This window comes from Heterodontus francisci, chromosome X (genome assembly GCF_036365525.1).
Source record: "Heterodontus francisci isolate sHetFra1 chromosome X, sHetFra1.hap1, whole genome shotgun sequence".
NCBI lineage: Eukaryota > Metazoa > Chordata > Chondrichthyes > Heterodontiformes > Heterodontidae > Heterodontus > Heterodontus francisci.
The window spans coordinates 7,099,292-7,116,622 of NC_090421.1; the positions used below are offsets into that span (position 1 = coordinate 7,099,292).

At 43.7% G+C, this 17,331-nt stretch overlaps 1 protein-coding gene and 1 long non-coding RNA gene across 2 annotated transcripts; one reads left to right on the top strand and one right to left on the bottom strand.

The window, feature by feature from the left end:
* Positions 1-27: 27 nt before the first annotated feature.
* LOC137358636 (tubulin alpha chain-like) lies at positions 28-4,248 on the bottom strand. The gene is made up of 4 exons (XM_068024772.1): positions 4,066-4,248; positions 2,485-2,707; positions 2,055-2,203; positions 28-1,241 (listed from the first exon to the last, which is right to left on the bottom strand). The coding sequence occupies exons 1-4, from the start codon at positions 4,066-4,068 to the stop codon at positions 261-263; spliced, it is 1,356 nt and encodes a 451-aa protein (XP_067880873.1). The 5' UTR covers positions 4,069-4,248; the 3' UTR covers positions 28-260.
* Positions 3,205-16,614, top strand: LOC137358637 (uncharacterized). The gene is made up of 3 exons (XR_010971263.1): positions 3,205-3,317; positions 9,624-9,747; positions 15,154-16,614. It is a non-coding gene; the product is annotated as an uncharacterized lncRNA (long non-coding RNA).
* The last annotated feature ends 717 nt before the right edge of the window (positions 16,615-17,331 follow it).

The window sequence follows — 17,331 nt, forward strand, 5'->3', positions numbered from 1 at the left end:
GGATTAGTTTTGATTAAGAAAAATTAATTGAAAGCAATTTAAGCTCCTTTATTGCATCTGACATGAAAAGTTATGCATAGACATAAGCAACCATGATCACATATCAAGGACAACTGTAAAGGATATAGTTACATATCCAGCACAGTACCAATGTTGGTACTATTTCTAACACCCTGGCTGTATCACAATAACACTTGAATGAATTGAGCCTGGAGCTGAGATACAAAGCATGCTTTTGTGAATGGGAAGAGGATTCAAAGTTAATATTCTTCTCCTTCCTCTTCCCCTTCCCCTTCAATAGAGTCAACACCAACTTCTTCATAATCTTTCTCCAGAGCAGCCATGTCCTCACGGGCCTCGGAGAACTCCCCTTCCTCCATACCCTCACCAACATACCAGTGAACAAAGGCACGCTTGGCATACATCAGGTCAAACTTGTGGTCCAGGCGAGCCCAAGCTTCAGCAATGGCAGTGGTGTTGCTCAGCATACACACAGCTCGCTGAACCTTGGCCAGGTCACCTCCAGGTACCACAGTGGGAGGCTGGTAATTGATACCAACCTTGAAACCAGTTGGGCACCAATCCACAAATTGGATGCTACGTTTAGTTTTAATAGTAGCAATAGCTGCATTGACATCCTTTGGCACCACATCACCACGGTAAAGGAGACAGCAGGCCATGTACTTGCCATGGCGGGGGTCACATTTGACCATCTGGTTGGCTGGCTCAAAGCAAGCATTTGTTATCTCGGACACAGAAAGCTGCTCATGGTAGGCTTTCTCAGCAGAGATAACTGGTGCATAGGTGGCCAGTGGGAAGTGGATACGTGGGTATGGCACCAAGTTGGTCTGGAACTCTGTCAGATCAACATTCAGAGCACCATCAAAGCGGAGGGAGGCAGTGATAGAGGACACTATCTGGCTGATGAGGCGGTTCAGGTTGGTGTAAGTTGGTCTTTCAATGTCTAGGTTTCTTCGGCAGATGTCATAGATGGCTTCATTGTCAACCATGAAAGCACAATCTGAGTGCTCCAGGGTGGTGTGGGTGGTCAGGATAGAGTTGTAGGGTTCTACCACTGCTGTAGACACCTGTGGAGCTGGATAGATGGAGAATTCAAGCTTGGATTTCTTGCCATAGTCAACGGAGAGACGCTCCATCAGCAGGGATGTGAAACCAGAGCCAGTGCCACCGCCAAAGCTGTGGAAGACCAGGAAACCCTGGAGACCTGTGCACTGGTCAGCCTGTAAAAAAAAAAGCAAAAAAAATAAAGACTGTGTAAAGCACATCAAGAAACGCTTTCCTCATTTTGCATCCACTTTCCTAAAAGCAGCAACATGGATTCTGGCAGCATTCATCACTTCTCCAAATAGAAATTTGTTCTGTAAACTTGGGAAATGAAATACTGCTGTGCTACCCATGAGGCAAATACATCCAAGCCTCATCTACAGGCAACACCCATATTACTGACAGCTGACAACTGTCATCAGAAGTAAATGAGGCCAATGGCATCCACCTGAACCACAATTAGTTAACCAAAAGAGGCCACTTCCACATGTCTCCACGACATCTTGTGACCTTCAGCAGTGACTATCTTACCAAGTGGGTCTTGAACCCACAAGCTTCAGACTGAGGCTCGAGCAAGTAATCTTAGCTGACACTAATACAGTAGTGAGGTTGTGCTGCACTGTCAGACTTGCCAACTTTCAGTGGAGATGTTAAACTACCCTTTCAGGAGGCCACAACCATCAGTTATCTGGTCATTTCTCATTGCTGTTGAGACCCTGGCATGCAATTTGGCTGCTTTGTTTCCTACATTACTAGATTAGACTACAAAAATTATTTCATAGGATGTCTCTGTTTTACAACCAGAGATTGTAACGTTTTTCTTTTAAATTATACTGAGCAAAGATGATTAGATCATTCCTTTACTGCCTATTCAGAACTTGGGAGTATAATTGTGCAGTTATGTTTTCAAGGTGACAAAATAACTCATTTAACAGTTTTTGAAGGCACTACAAGCATACTACTTGTTCAGATTTTAAAATGCAACTCACGAGTTTCCGGACTCTGTCCAGAACCAGGTCAATGATCTCCTTGCCAATTGTGTAATGACCACGGGCATAGTTATTGGCAGCATCTTCCTTCCCAGTGATGAGCTGCTCAGGGTGGAACAGCTGGCGATAAGTACCAGTACGAACCTCATCTGGAAAAAAGGAAAAAAAAATATTTTCATTACTCAGCTGTGGATTATTAAACAGGTAGGGAAAAGGTGATTTATGATTAGAAAAAAGTGGCGGATTGAAAACCCATTTAAACACAAGGACTTATGTTTAGTTTTTGGGATACATCAAAGTCCTGCTTTCAAATCTAATTGAAAACGGTCACTCCAAAAAGCTAATGAACAGCAATGACATAAATGATTTGTCACCTACCATTTAATTCAGGACCTCTTATGTGGCAATTGTTACACATGCAGTCACCTACCTATTACAGTTGGCTCCAAGTCTACAAACACAGCTCGTGGAACATGTTTGCCTGCTCCTGTCTCACTGAAGAAAGTGTTGAAGGAATCATCTCCGCCTCCAATGGTCTTGTCACTGGGCATCTGTCCATCAGGCTGGATGCCATGCTCCAAGCAGTAGAGCTCCCAGCAGGCATTTCCAATCTGGACTCCAGCCTGACCAACATGGATACTGATGCACTCACGCTGTGGGAGAGGAAAGAATATTAATAAATAGATATTATTTCAGTATATACTACTGTACCTCATTTGAAAAGGACACCATTACTTTATAGAAAGCTCCCAAAGCGCATGACAAATTCCACACGCAATTGAGAACTGCAATTTAAAAAGTCCTAGGAATGAAGCATCAGGGCATATGCTTCAAGTGTAATAGGTTGGATTTCATAACATTTGAATGGTTTAGCTCCTCAGCTGAGGTGGCCCTTTTAGTAGATGACACTGGGTCAATGAACCAAGTGTCCACTTGGCACTTTGTGTGGGGAGACTGCACATGCGCAGAGAGTGGGACCAAGCGCTGTCGTCACTACTCCGCATCATGGGGGCAGGGCACTCGCGCAAGGATCGATGGGACATGTAGTTTCCTGCCTCCTCTCGACTGCGCGGGAACCAGTGAAGGCACTACAATTCCCACAATGCAGTGCACACTGCGGCACCAACAGGCCAGAGTGTGTCGGCCATGTTAATGCACAGGCTGAGCCGTGGACCGTCTCTAACCATCAACAGCCGCCACCAGATTCCCCTGCGGGAATCCAGTTACAATGCTGAAGACAAGCCGAAATCAACGCAAAGGCGGGTACGAGGTCACAGTTCCAGCCGATCTACCCATAGAACCACATCCTTATGCGGCCCGGTAACCAATCAGTGCCGTTGATTTTCAATCTTGCATCAATTTAAGTTGCAGAGCAAGAATGACTGCATTGTCCGGCCGTCTCCCGTTTCCACCCTCAGTCTCCTCTTAAACTACGCACCCACACGTTAACCTGAGCGATACTCGACTCCCGCGCTTTTCCTCTACATCAAACAATCGCTTAAAGCGAAAAAGGTGTTCGCTGGAGCGCCTTAAAAAGGCAGAGATTAAAAAAGGAAAGATTCTCACTCTCGCGGGTAAACTTCATATTCAAGGTGCATAACAACACCTCCTTACAACCAATACAGCGCATTAGACACATGGATGCTACCAAAATCGCTCATTTTCTGCCTCACTCAAGCGAAATAATCGATTAGCCACTTCTCCCAAACAAACATCACATTGGCATCTTTGTTAGGTTATGTTGGGAGTGGGGGCGAAGAGAAATCATTTAATACCATAGCAGTATAAAATATTGAAGATGAACTGGGTCTCAATTTAACAATGTTGCCACATTATTGGCTTCATTGCTACATTATTTTCAAGCCCAGAATCTTCAGAAACTGCATCATGATTGCGACAAAATGAATTCAGTGAGAAAATTTACAATTTTAATATTACTATATCCTAATTATGGACATTACAAAAAATAATTTTAAACATGCTGGAAAGTGTTCGAATATTGCATACTCACCATTTTTTCAAGTTATATTATCAATGAAATTGAGATTTATAAAAGATGATTGTTACTTTGCTCGACAGTAACGGGTCGATATAAGTAACCGAATAGGAAATATTGGCGGATCGCGCTATTTTATATTGGTGGAGGCCGGCTTTACTCCGGTCTTTCGTTGATATTGGCTGCGAGGAAGAAGTAGGGTGGCGGGAGTTGATGTCAGTCAAATTTGATTGGGCAAATATCGATATTGGAAAACACGTCAGCTTTAACGGTACAAATCCTATCTCAGGAACTGCGCAAAAAAAACCCACTGCAGAATGTACTAGAAAAGGGGCGAGTACTTTTTGCATGAGCAACTGATGAGATTTGAAGTGGAACATGTATTTTCTTCCTCCAGCTCTACTCTTTAATTCAAAGCTTTCATGTTCCAAAGATCAAATCTTTAAAAAGTGACATTTTGAAAAGCCCTCACATTTCATCTGCTTAATATTTGTAAGAAGGGTGCAGAAAAAAGCGCAAGCACAAGTGGAAGCTTTAATAGAGTCTCAGTATATGAATCAAAATCTGTTCCCTGCAGGCATCTGCAGTCAGGGCGGGGATGAACGAGATTGCAGAATGCGGACTATGAGAAAAAGCAATTTGACCGAGCCTGCAGTTGCTGCCGAATTTACATCACACTTCCCTCATGTGTCCTTGACTCTTTATTTTAAGAATGTCAAAAAAGGACAGACGCTACACAGATTATACTAAAATTATGCCGTGCATCATTACTTTAAACATGCCCAACCTTTGCTGCATTATAAAAAATTATCCTATATTGGTTAAATGTGGTTTCAGCGTGGATAACATTCAAATAGAAGTATGCAGTGCAAAACTGCACCCAGTTCCCTTTACAAAGGGAAGATTTTGTTTGGTGAGTTAATAGTTTCGCGCTACTCAGGGATACGATCGCCTATGTTCGGGACAGGAGGGTGGACACCTGCCTCATCAGCCTGGGCCAGGAGGAGGCTTTTGACAGGATATCGCACACCGACATGATGGACGTGCTTTCCAAAATGGGGTTTGTGGAGGGAATCCACAATTGGATCAAACTGCTCTACACCAACATCAGTAGCGCAGTCTCAATCAACGGGTGGGAATCGGAAAGTTTCCCGATCAAATCTGGAGTCAGACAGGGCTGTCCTCTCTCCCCAGTCTTGTTTGTTTGCTGTATTGAACCCTTTGCTGAGTCTATTAGGAAGGATGTGAGCATAAGAGGGGTGACAATCCCAGGCAGCGGAGGCACTCAGGTCAAAACCTCCCTGTACATGGATGACGTCGCCGTCTTCTGCTCGGATCCGCTGTCCGTGCGCAGACTGATGAGCATCTGCGACCAGTTCGAACTGGCCTCGGGAGCCAAAGTTAACCACGGCAAGAGCAAGGCCATGTTCTTTGGGAACTGGGCTGACCGATCCTTTGTCCCCTTCACCGTCAGGTCAGATTACCTGAAGGTGCTGGGGATATGGTTCGGAAGGGCCGGGGCGTGCACCAAAACCTGGGAGGAGCGAGTAGCCAAGGTACGACAAAAGTTGGGCATGTGGGGGCAGCGATCTCTCTCCATTGTGGGTAAGAACCTGTTCATCAGGTGTGGGGCGCTCACGTTGTTGCTGTACGTGGTGCAGGTCTGGCCCATACCCCACTCCTGCGCTGTGGAGGTCACCTGAGCCATTTTTCGCTTCATCTGGGGATCTAAAATGGACCGGGTCCGGAGGGACACGATGTTCAAATCTCTGGACAAGGGCGGGAAAAATGTACCCAACGTGGCCCTCATCCTGATGACCACCTTCGTGTGCGGCTGCATCAAGCTGTGTGTAGATCTCCAGTACGCAAACTCCAAGTGTCACTACGTTCTGAGGTTCTATCTGTCCCCGGTGTTGCGAAGGATGGGCCTGGTCACATTGCCGCGGAACGCTCCATGCAGTTGGACCGTGCCGTACCACCTATCCTTCGTGGAAAGGTTTCTGCGGGAAAACACCTTTGACCACCGGTCCATCAGGCAGTGGTCTGCACGGAATGTCCTCAAGGCCCTACGGGAAAAGGAGACGGGGGATCCTGTCGGATGGTTCCCCGAGCAGACCGTCAAAGTCATTTGGCGGAATGCCTCATCACCAGAACTTTCAAACAAGCACCAAGATGTAGCTTGGCTGGTGGTGAGAAGGGCCCTCCCCGTCTGATCCTTCCTGCACACCCGAAGTCTCGCCCCCTCCACACAATGCCCCCGCGGTGGCTGTGGTGGGGAAGAGACGGTTGCCCACCTCCTCCTGGAATGTGTCTTTGCAAAGCAGGTGTGGAAAGAGATGCAGTGGTTTTTGTCGAGGTTCATCCCAAGCAGCTCTGTAACACAGGAGTCCGTGCTCTACGGGCTGTTCCCAGGGACGCACACCGAGACAAACATCAACTGCTGCTGGAGGACTATCAATTCGGTGAAAGACGCCCTTTGGTCTGCCCGAAACTTGCTGGTCTTCCAGCGCAAAGAGTTGTCCACGACCGAATGTTGCAGACTGGCACATTCCAAGGTCCAGGACTACATGCTGAGGGACGCACTAAAGCTTGGGACAGCCGCAAGAAAGGCTCAATGGGGAAAGACCACAGTGTAAGGTCCCCCCAGCACGCTGAACTGAGGGGCTGGATCCATGGGAAACCCCTCAAACTGTATCGGGAAAATTTTGTGTGCTGTAAATGTAAAAATGTATATGGCATGACAATGAAATGGAAGGGTTGTGAGGCAACTCATGATTGTATTGAAGGAAACTGATCATCTTTGCACTGTTTGTATTTTTTGACTTGATGCTGTTTTAAACTGTTTGGGAATGTAATTTTTACAGATTTTTATGAATAAAGTATATTTTGAATATATAAAAAAAAAAGTTAATAGACTTAAAAGCATCAGATTTTAACCTTCTGTCTCATTGGTAGCATTCTCGTCTCTGAATCAGAGATTGTGGATTCAAGTCCCACTCCAGAGATTTAAGCAGTGGAACCTGTCTAGGGTGTCTGAGGAACTATAAAATAACAGTGATGACGAAAACAAAAAAAACTTCCAGTATTTACAGTAACATTTCAGGAGGGTATCAAAGACAAAGTCTAAAGCCAAAAATTCAACTATAGAGAAATATTATTGGATACATAAGTATAAATTACAAAGAACATAGCTTGTATAGTATCTGATAAACCTGCGTGTCACATGCCCTATTAATATGCATTTGCTGTATTACAATATTCAATATAAGATACTTTTTATATGTTTAAATGTGAAACTGCACCCAATTCCCTTTACAGAGATTTTTTTTGGTGAGTTCATTGAAAAGCATCAGACGTCAGACCTCTGTCTCAGTGGTAGCATTCTTACCTCTGCATCAGAGATGGTGGATTTAACCCCCACTCGAGATTTAAGCACGTAATCTCGGCCAATGGTTCTCAAACCTTTTTGAGTGAAGGAGCTCTTTTCAAATGGATTCATAATCATTGATCTCCCATCAAAATTATAATATAGAATGCTCATAATATGAAATACTGCACCTAAAGGGTGTTTTAATAATGTAGCACCTTTTACAAACTGTTGATTCTAATTCTAATAGCAGCAGTAAATTCTGCACTAATATGGCCTAAAATATGTTTTTTCCCACCAAAAGGTCTAGAATTCTAGCATCCCCCGTCTCACCCCAAATCTGGAGAATAGCAGAAGTTAAAGACACACACTATTATCAATCAACTTTCTGGCATCCACCACCTGCTAATCTTTGTGCTGTTTTCAGCGCTCCTCCATGCGCACTCCCGTCCTTGGTGAGACAGCCAGCCCACACTCCCCTTCTTCCTCCTGACTTGCACCAAGCCTGCCTTACTCTTATCTCAACCACAGCACCACTCTGGAAGTAATTGTAAACTGTACAGTTCTCAAGATCCAAAATACAACAGAAGTTTCTTCTGTGCTAACCATTATAAGTCATTATACAATGATTCCATTTGAAAATAATTGTGGTGCAGCATTATTGTTATTGTCAGATGACCCTCTGCCACTGTTGTAAAATATGTTCAGCAAAAGCCCAGGAACATTATTGATTATTTCGCAGACCCCCTAGAAAGTGTCTATGGACCCCTGGGATCCATGACCCCTGTTTGAGAACCATTTATCTAGGCCATCTCAGGATCTATAAACAAAAAAGGACAGATGATGAAAACAAACAACCATCCAGTATTTACAGTAACATTTCTGAAGGGCATCAAGAATATTGGATACGTATATATAAATTACAAAGAACATAGCTTGCATAGTATCTGATAAACCTGAGTGTCACATGCCCCACAAGTATGCTGAGACAAATTTTCTGGGAGTTTAGTGCACCACTGTAGCCTATTCCTCACACATACTGGAAGGGATCATAAGCGATGCACTTTTGATCACTGGGAAGGAAGGGGCCATTAGAAAGTCACAACACGGCTTCCGGAAAAATAAATTGTGCTGTGCAAATTGGATAGTTTTTGAAGGAAGTCACCAGGGAAGTGGATGAGAAAAATCCAATAGGCATTGTCCACCTAGATTTTCAGAAAACCTTTTGTCAGGTACCTCACATTAGGTTACTTCACAAGATCGAATCTTGTATCAGTAGCAATTTGAAATACTGACATAGGAATTGGCACCAATCCAAAATGTTGTAGTTAATAGATGTGTCTCAGCCTGGAGACGTATTACTAGTGGTGTCCCCCACGGGTCAGTCCTCGGCCCACTACACTTCACGGTCTTTGTTAATGATCTGGACGATGATGTTGGGAGTATGGTTCGTAAATTTGCAGATATATCAAAATCTGGCAAATGGCATTAAACTTAGATAAATGTTGCATCATGCATGTTGGTTGTGGCCAACATAGAAAACACATATCATTTGCAGGGAACATTACTTAAAGAGGTTGAGAGATCTAGGTTATTGTGTACAGATCAGTGACGGATGTAGAGAAGCTGTAGCTAAAGCTAATAGGGTATTGGGTTGTATTAATAGAACCATTCATTATAAATCAAAGGAAATAATTCAGTCATTACACAGGTCATTGGTTCAACCACATCTGGAGGATTGGTCAATTAAGTGTCTAATCATGATGCCCTGGCCATCATGGTGTGGGGCAGGCTTGATGGACCAATTGGCCTCTTTCTGCCCATCAATTTCTCTTTCCCATCGCCGATTTTCTTCATTCCACCACTGGCGGCTGTGCCTTCAACTATCTAGGCCCTAAGCTCTGGAATACTCTCCCAACCTCTCTTCTCCTTTAAGATGCTCGTTAAATCATTAAAACCTATCTCTTTGGCTAAGCTTTTGGTCACCTGTCCTAACATCTCCTTATATGTCTTGGTGTTAAAATTCGTTGAATGCTCCTGTGGAGTCCCTTTGGATGTCTTACTACATTAAAGGTGCTATATAAATGCAAATCATTGTTGTTGAAGTAATGACAGAAAATTGGAGTTGGAATGCACATAGTTAATAAAATGGTGGATTTGCTCATTGGACAGAATAGCTTACTCCTGTTCCTATATATGTTCCTAGGTACAAATTCCAGATAAGGGAAAAATTCAAATTTCTAGGTGCCGGCTTCCCAACACTTGAGGCTCACATGGAGAGCCACAGTTTGGTATGGTAAACAAGCTTTGGAACTAAATCCCAGCCTGAGGTAAAAATTCTCCTTTAATCTTTCATTGAGTTTGAAAAATATTGGTTTTATTTCTGAAATTACTTTAAACTAGTCAAATGTGTCAATCGTGCAACATTTTAAAAGCCTGACTGCGCTTTGTTTTCTCTTCCAATTTGTTCCATGGATGCTCGTTGCTCTCTTGTACCTTGACTAAGTGCCCGTTATTAATGTGTGACCCCAGGCAGTGAATGTTAAGCTTTTCAACATGTATCTACCATACAAATTTTCCATGAGATCACACTTGATTTTGGTATTGGCAAGTTGATTGACATTCTACTCTTTACCATGCATCATAGTGCCCAAGTCATGTGGTGCTAGGTTGCTTGGGATGAAAAGTTCAGGATGAAGTAATATTAACTATGGATCAGTGGGATTTTTGAGACCATTGCCCAAATTTTCTGCTCTTGTGATTTAGGGAAATGGGACTGTGCTTTCAGTTTATAACTCAGTAAAGACATTTGAGGGCTGATTCGATCCACATTTCACATGCTGCTCTCAAGGGTAGTACAGCTCAACCCATTTTGTATTACATGGGTGCTGGCAGCTTTCGGTACTTCAGCCCAAGTGGTTACTCTTCATGTGTGAGCATAGTGGAATATTGCATGCAATTCTGGTCACTACACTACCAGAAGGACGGTGGAGGCTTTGGAGAGGGTACATAATGCTCTGCTCCTCTTACCCCTTCCCTTCTGAGCAACAGGGACAGACTCTGCGCCAGAGACCTGTATCCCATTGCCTACCCCTGGTAAGTCGTCTCCCCCAACAGTATCCAAAACGGTATACCTGTTGTTCACCAATGCCCTGTATAACTGAAGCATAACATCCTTACTTTTATTTTCAATTCTTCTCATCATAAAGGATAGCATTCCATTAGCCTTCTTTATTCATTGCTGCAGTTTTGGTCACCTTATTTAAGGAAGGATATGAATGCGTTGGAGGTGGTTCAGAGGAGGTTTACTAGATTGATACCTGGAATGAGCGGGTTGTCTTTTGAGTACAAGTTGGACAGACTGGGCTTGTTTTCACTGGAATTTAGAAGAGTGAGTGGAGACTTGATTGAAGTACATAAGATCAAGAATGGTCTTGACAAGGTGGATGTGGAAAGGATGTTTCCTCTTGTGGGTGAGTCCATAACGAGGGGGCACCATTTTAAAATTTGGATTGCCCTTTTAAGACAGAGATGAGGAGAAATTTTTTCTCTGAGGGTTGTGCGACTTTGGAGCACTCTACCTCAGAAGGTGGTGGAGGCAGGGTCATTGAATAATTTTAAGGTGGGGGTAGATAGATTCTTGTTAGGCAAGGGAATCAAAGGTTATCGTGGGTAGATGGGAGTGTGGAATTCCAGACACACACACATCAGCCATGATCTTCTTGAAAGGCGGAGCAGGCTAGAGGGGTCGAATGGCCTACTTCTCATAATTCGTGTTCGTATGTTTGTATCATGGGATATCTCTCCCTGCTGCACAAACTCCTTAGCATTAAATGTGGCCATTTCTTTTGTTCCTAGCACTGTAGAGGAAAACAGAAGAGTACAAGAAAACCTGTTTGTTTACCCTTCCACAATTTAGAGGTCAATTTTCCCTCCCGTTTTCCAAATTTCCCGTTTGTCTGGCAGTTCAGATCCCAGACAAGCCCCCAATTGGTTACGGCCACCTGGTGAGGGTGGTTTGCACTGTTCAACTCCCACCTGACTGCAGCAAGTATTTTTTGGTTATGAGGGTATAACCCTAACTTGTTTTATTTGTCAAATGAACAGCTGCCTTGTGGGCGTCTCGGGAGAGACCACGGCTAAGGGAGTAAACCCTAACAGAAAATCCGGAGTGGAACCCCGTAGGCGGTCATGTGTCACCTTTGGCATGTTTCCGGCAGTTCCTGCAGCCATACCGGTGCCAAACGTCGTGCTCTGCACTCCTTTGGACCCCACCAGAAAGGCCGAGAGGGGGGTTTTGACGCTTGGGCAACTCTCAACCTCCATACATTCGCCCAGGCATGCGCCATGGAGAGGTCACTCCATAGTTGCCTCACAGCGACTGACACCACTGACCACCTCTAGGCGCTTACCCATTGTCTCTCGAGACAAGGAGGCCAAAGAAGAAGAAGAAGTGTCAACAGGTTATTTGATTGTGTGTGGGTGAGATGGGGGTGGGGGTTGTTCTCACAATGCCTTATCCTGTCTTCCCACCTGTAAACACCTTCCAGTTGAGTTCACTGTACAGTAAGCAGGAGCTTTTTAACCCAGGCCTATACTGCTACTCCAGCTGAGATCAGCTATCTCAGTACAGACCAGGTACTGACGTTCATAGACTGGGTTTACATGTTAAGAATGACCACCTGGGTGAGGTACTAGGTGCACATTGAACTATACCTGAACAACAGTGAGTCAGTGCTGCTGATCAGTGTACCGAAACATCTGTTGAGCTCTCCCAAATGATACATTTATCTCCTGGATGTTTCTTTTCTAATGTGCTCTCAGTTCAGAGGGATCAATGTATGAGCTTTCTTCATTTTCAAATCAGAACTAGAGTCACTGCTTAAGAGGTTTTTCTGTTTAAAAGAAAAATTGTTCTGATTCAACATTATATATGTTATTACATAAGAATCTTTAAAGTTAGACTCAAATAAGCCAGTCGTAGACCATGATGGCATGTAATATTGCAAACTTACATTTCATAAACCTTAATTTTTGTTCATTAATTATGCATCTTCAGATGTCTTCAATCATTAATTCTAAGCTTGGATATGTTTATTTGCAACAAGATGTTTAACTGGTTGCTGGTATGTTGTGATATAATACCAACAGTAAATTTTGTCTAAAGGATGCTCTTTTCCTTGTCCGAAGGTGAGCACACACTCAGCATTTGCCACAGAATAGCTGATAAAGATATCTGAAAGTGAGTGGATATAAGGCAGCATGTTTGCACCCCCAAAATTAAAGTGACTGTAGAAAGTGGTGGTTCCTCAAATGTCTTTCCCACCCCTTCCTGAAAACACTGTCTTCTTGCTAAGGTTGGTTTGTGGGTGTCTTCCAATTCAGAACATAAAAACATAAGATCAGGAATAGGCCATTTGGCCCTTCGAGCCTGCTCCACCATTCAACAAGATCACGGTTGATCATCGACCTCAACTCCACCTTCCTGCACTACCCCTATATCCCTTACTATCTAAAAATCTATCAATGTCTTGAATATATTCAACGACTGAGCATCCACAGCTCTGGGGCAGGGAAGGTTAACTAAAACAGTTAAAGATAGTATCAAACCGAAAGAATAAGCCTATAATTGCGCAAAGATGGGAGGCAGGTCAGATGATTGGACAAAATATAAAAAACAGCAAAGAATGACTAAAAGATTGATAAGGAAGGTAAAATTAGAGTACAAGAGAAAGCGATCTAGAAATATAAAGACAGATAGTAAGAGTTTCTGTAGATATTTAAAAAAGAAAAGAGTTAACAAAGTGAGCGTTGGTCTGGGGAATTAATAATGGATAATAAGGAGATGGCAGATGAATTGAACAGATACTTTGTATCCGTCTTCACTATTGAGGATACAAGTAACATCCCAGTATTAGCTGTACGTCAGGAAATGGAAGGGAGGGAGGAACTCAAGAAAATTACAATCACCAGGGAAGTGGTACTGAACAAATTGTTGGAGCTGCAGGCTGATAAGTCCCCGGGTCCTGATGGACTTCATCCTAGGGTGTTAAAAGAAGTGGCTAGTGAGATGCGTTAGTTTTAATTTTCCAAAATTCCCGAGATTCAGGGAAGGTCCCGTTAAATTGGAAAATAGCGAATGTAACTCCTTTATTCAAAAAAGTAGGGAGACAGAAAGCAGGAAACTGCAGGCCAGTTAGCTTAACATCTGTCTTAGGGAAAATGTTAGAAGCTATTATTAAAGACGTTATAGCAGGGCATTTAGAAAAATTCAAGGTAATCAGGCAGAGTCAACATGGTTTTGTGAAAGGGAAATCATGTTTAACCAATTTATTGGAGTTCTTTGAGGGAGTTTCATGTGCTGTGGATAAAGGAGAACCAGTGGATGTATTGTACTTAGATTTCCAGAAGGCATTTGATAAGGTGCCACATCAAAGGTTATTGCAGAAAATAAAAGTTCATGGTGGAGGGGGTAATATATTGGCATGGAGGAAGGTTGGCTAGCTAACAGGAAACGAGTAAGCATAAATGGGTAATTTTCTGGTTGGCAAGATGTAATGAGTGGTGTGCTACAGGGATTTGTGCTGGGGCCTCAACTTTTTACGATTTATATAAATGACTTAGATGAAGGGACTGAAGGTATGGTTGCTAAATTTGCTGATGACACAAAGATAGGTCGGAAAGTAACTTGCGAAGAGGACATAAGGAGGCTACAAAGGGATAATAGATAGGTTAAGTGAATGGGCAAAGACCTGGCAAATGGAGTATAATGTGGGAAAGTGTGAAATTGTCCACTTTGGCAGGAAGAATAAAAAAGCATTTTATCTAAATGGTGAGAGATTGCAGAGCTCTGAGATGCAGAGGGATCTGGGTGTCCTAGTGCATGAATTACAAAAGGTTAGTATGCAGGTACAGCACGTAATTAGGAAAGCTAATAGAATATTATTGTTTATCGCGAGGGGAATTGAATACAAAAGTAGGGAGGTTATGCTTCAGCTATACAGGGCATTGGTGAGACCACATCTGGAGTACTGTGTACAGTACTGGTCTCCTTATTTAAGGAAGGATGGAAATGCATTGGAGGCAGTACAGAGAAGGTTTACTAGACTAATACTTGGAATGGGCAGGCTGTCTTACAAGGAAAGATTGGACAGGCTAGGCTTGTATCCGCTGGAATTTAGAAGAGTAAGAGGCAACTTGATTGAAACAGCCCGAGGGGTCTTGACAGGGTGAATGTGGAAAGGATGTTTCCCCTTATGGGAGAATCTAGAACTAGGGGTCACTGTTTAAAAATAAGGGGTTGCCCATTTAAGACAGAGATGAGGAGAAATTTTTTCTTTCAGAGGATCGTGAGTCTTTGGAATTCTCTTCCTCAAAAGGCGTTAGAAGCAGAGTCTTTGAATATTTTTAAGGCAGAGGTAGATAGATTCTTGATAAGCAAGGGGGTGGAAGGTTATCGGAGGTAGGTGGAAACATGGAGTAATCAGTTCAGCCATGATTTTATTGAATGGTGGAGCAGGCTCGAAGGGCTGAGTGGCCTACTCCTGCTTCCAATTCATACGTTCATATGTAATTCCGAAGATTCACAACCCTTTGAGTGAAGAAATTTCTCATCTCAGTACGAAATGATCAACCCCTTATTCTGGGACGGAGACCTCATGTTCTAGATTCCCCAGCCAGGGTAACATTTTCTCAGCATCTACCCTGCTAAGCCCCTTGAAATTTGTTTCAATTAGATCACCAGAAAAGATCGGATGTCCACCAAAGCTACTAAGTATCATCACCTCATTCCATGACAATATGAAAGACACAGTTCAGCATAGCGGCACCTCATCAGACCCCTTTCCTATCCTGAGTGGCGTGAAACAGGGCTCTGTTCATGCACCCACACTGTTTGGGATTTTCTTCTCCCTGCTGCTCTCACATGCGTTCAAGTCTTCAGAAGAAGGAATTTTCCTCCACACAATATCAGGGGGCAGGTTGTTCAACCTTGCCCATCTAAGAGCGAAGACCAAAGTACGGAAAGTCCTCATCAGGGAACTCCTCTTTGCTGGCGATGCTGCTTTAACATCTCACACTGAAGAGTGTCTGCAGAATCTCATCGACAGGTTTGCGGCTGCCTGCAACGAATTTGGCCTAACCATCAGCCTCAAGAAAACAATCATGGGACAGGACGTTAGAAATGCTCCATCCATCAATATCAGCGACCTCTGGAAGTGGTTCAAGAGTTCACCTACCTAGGCTCAACTATCACCAGTAACCTGTCTCTCGATGCAGAAATCAACAAGCACATGGGAAAGGCTTCCACTGCTATGTCCAGACTGGCCAAGAGAGTGTGGAAAAATGGCGCATTGACACGGAACACAAAAGTCCGAGTGTATCAAGCCTGTGTCCTCAGTACCTTGCTCTACGGCAGCGAGGCCTGGACAACGTATGTCAGCCAAGAGCGACGTCTCAATTCATTCCATCTTCGCTGCCTCCGGAGAATACTTGGCATCAGGACCGTATCTCCAACACAGAAGTCCTTGAGGCGGCCAACATCCCCAGCTTATACACACTACTGAGTCAGCGGCGCTTGAGATGGCTTGGCCATGTGAGCCGCATGGAAGTTGGCAGGATCCCCAAAGACACATTGTACAGCGAGCTCGTCACTGATATCAGACCCACCGGCCGTCCACGTCTCCGCTTTAAAGACGTCTGCAAACGCGACATGAAGTCCTGTGACATTGATCACAAGTCATGGGAGTCAGTTGCCAGCGATCGCCAGAGCTGGCGGGGCTAAAGTGTGGCGAGTCGAAGAGACTTAGCAGTTGGCAGGAAAAAAGACAGAAGCGCAAGGGGAGAGCCAACTGTGTAACAGCTCCGACAAACAATTTTTTCTGCAGCACCTGTCGAAGAGTTTGTCACTCTAATATTGGCCTTTATAGTCACTCCAGGCGCTGCTCCACAAACCACTGACCACCTCCAGGCGCTTACCCATGGTCTCTCGAGACAAGGAGGCCAAAGAAGAGATCACCTCTCATTCTTCTAAACACCAGGGAATATAGACCTAGTCTACTCAACCTCTTCTCAGCGAATCCCCTCATCCCAGGAATCAAATCTGGTAAAGCTATGTTGCACTCATTTCAGAGTAAGTATGTCCTCCCCTCGGTGAGGACAAAACTGCACCCAGGACTCTAGATGTAGCCTCACCAATACGCTCTAGAATTATTGTAAGGCTTCTTGACTCTTCTACTCTAATTCCTTCATAAAAGCTAATATAACAATTTGCCTTTCTAATTGCTTGCTGTAACTGCATGTTAACTGATTCATGCACAAGCACACCCAGGTCCCTCTGAATGTAAGCATTTCCCAGTCAATAATAATGTTTTTGTAATTTTTCCGACCAAAGTGGTAATTTCCCATTGTATTTCATCTGCTGTTCTTGCCTGCTCACCCAACCTATTCCTTTGCAGGCTCCCTGTATCCTCCTCACTTTCTGACCTAACTTGTATTGTCAGCAAAGTTGGATACATTACCTCAGTTCCCTCCTCATCTAAATAATCAATGTAGATTGTACACAGCTGAGGCCCAAGTACTGATCCTTGCACTATCCACTAGTTGCAGCCTGCCACCCCAAAAATGTCCTGTTTATTAACCCAATCCTGAATATTCATTACCCACAATCCCATGTGTCCTAAAGAATTTCTCATCCAGTTGACATACAAACTTTTTTTTTTTTGGGTGGGGGCAATTGAAAAAACAAAAGCAAAACAGAAGGAAGTAAATAGGTCATTGGAGCAAGTCTGATCCTGAATTTGTTGACTATCTACACTCGTCAAATTGCTGGACATTTATTTTCCCCTGTCCTGACCACAAACAGAACGGTGAAAATTAAACCAACCCTACCATCAGGTTGGCTGATCAACTGATCA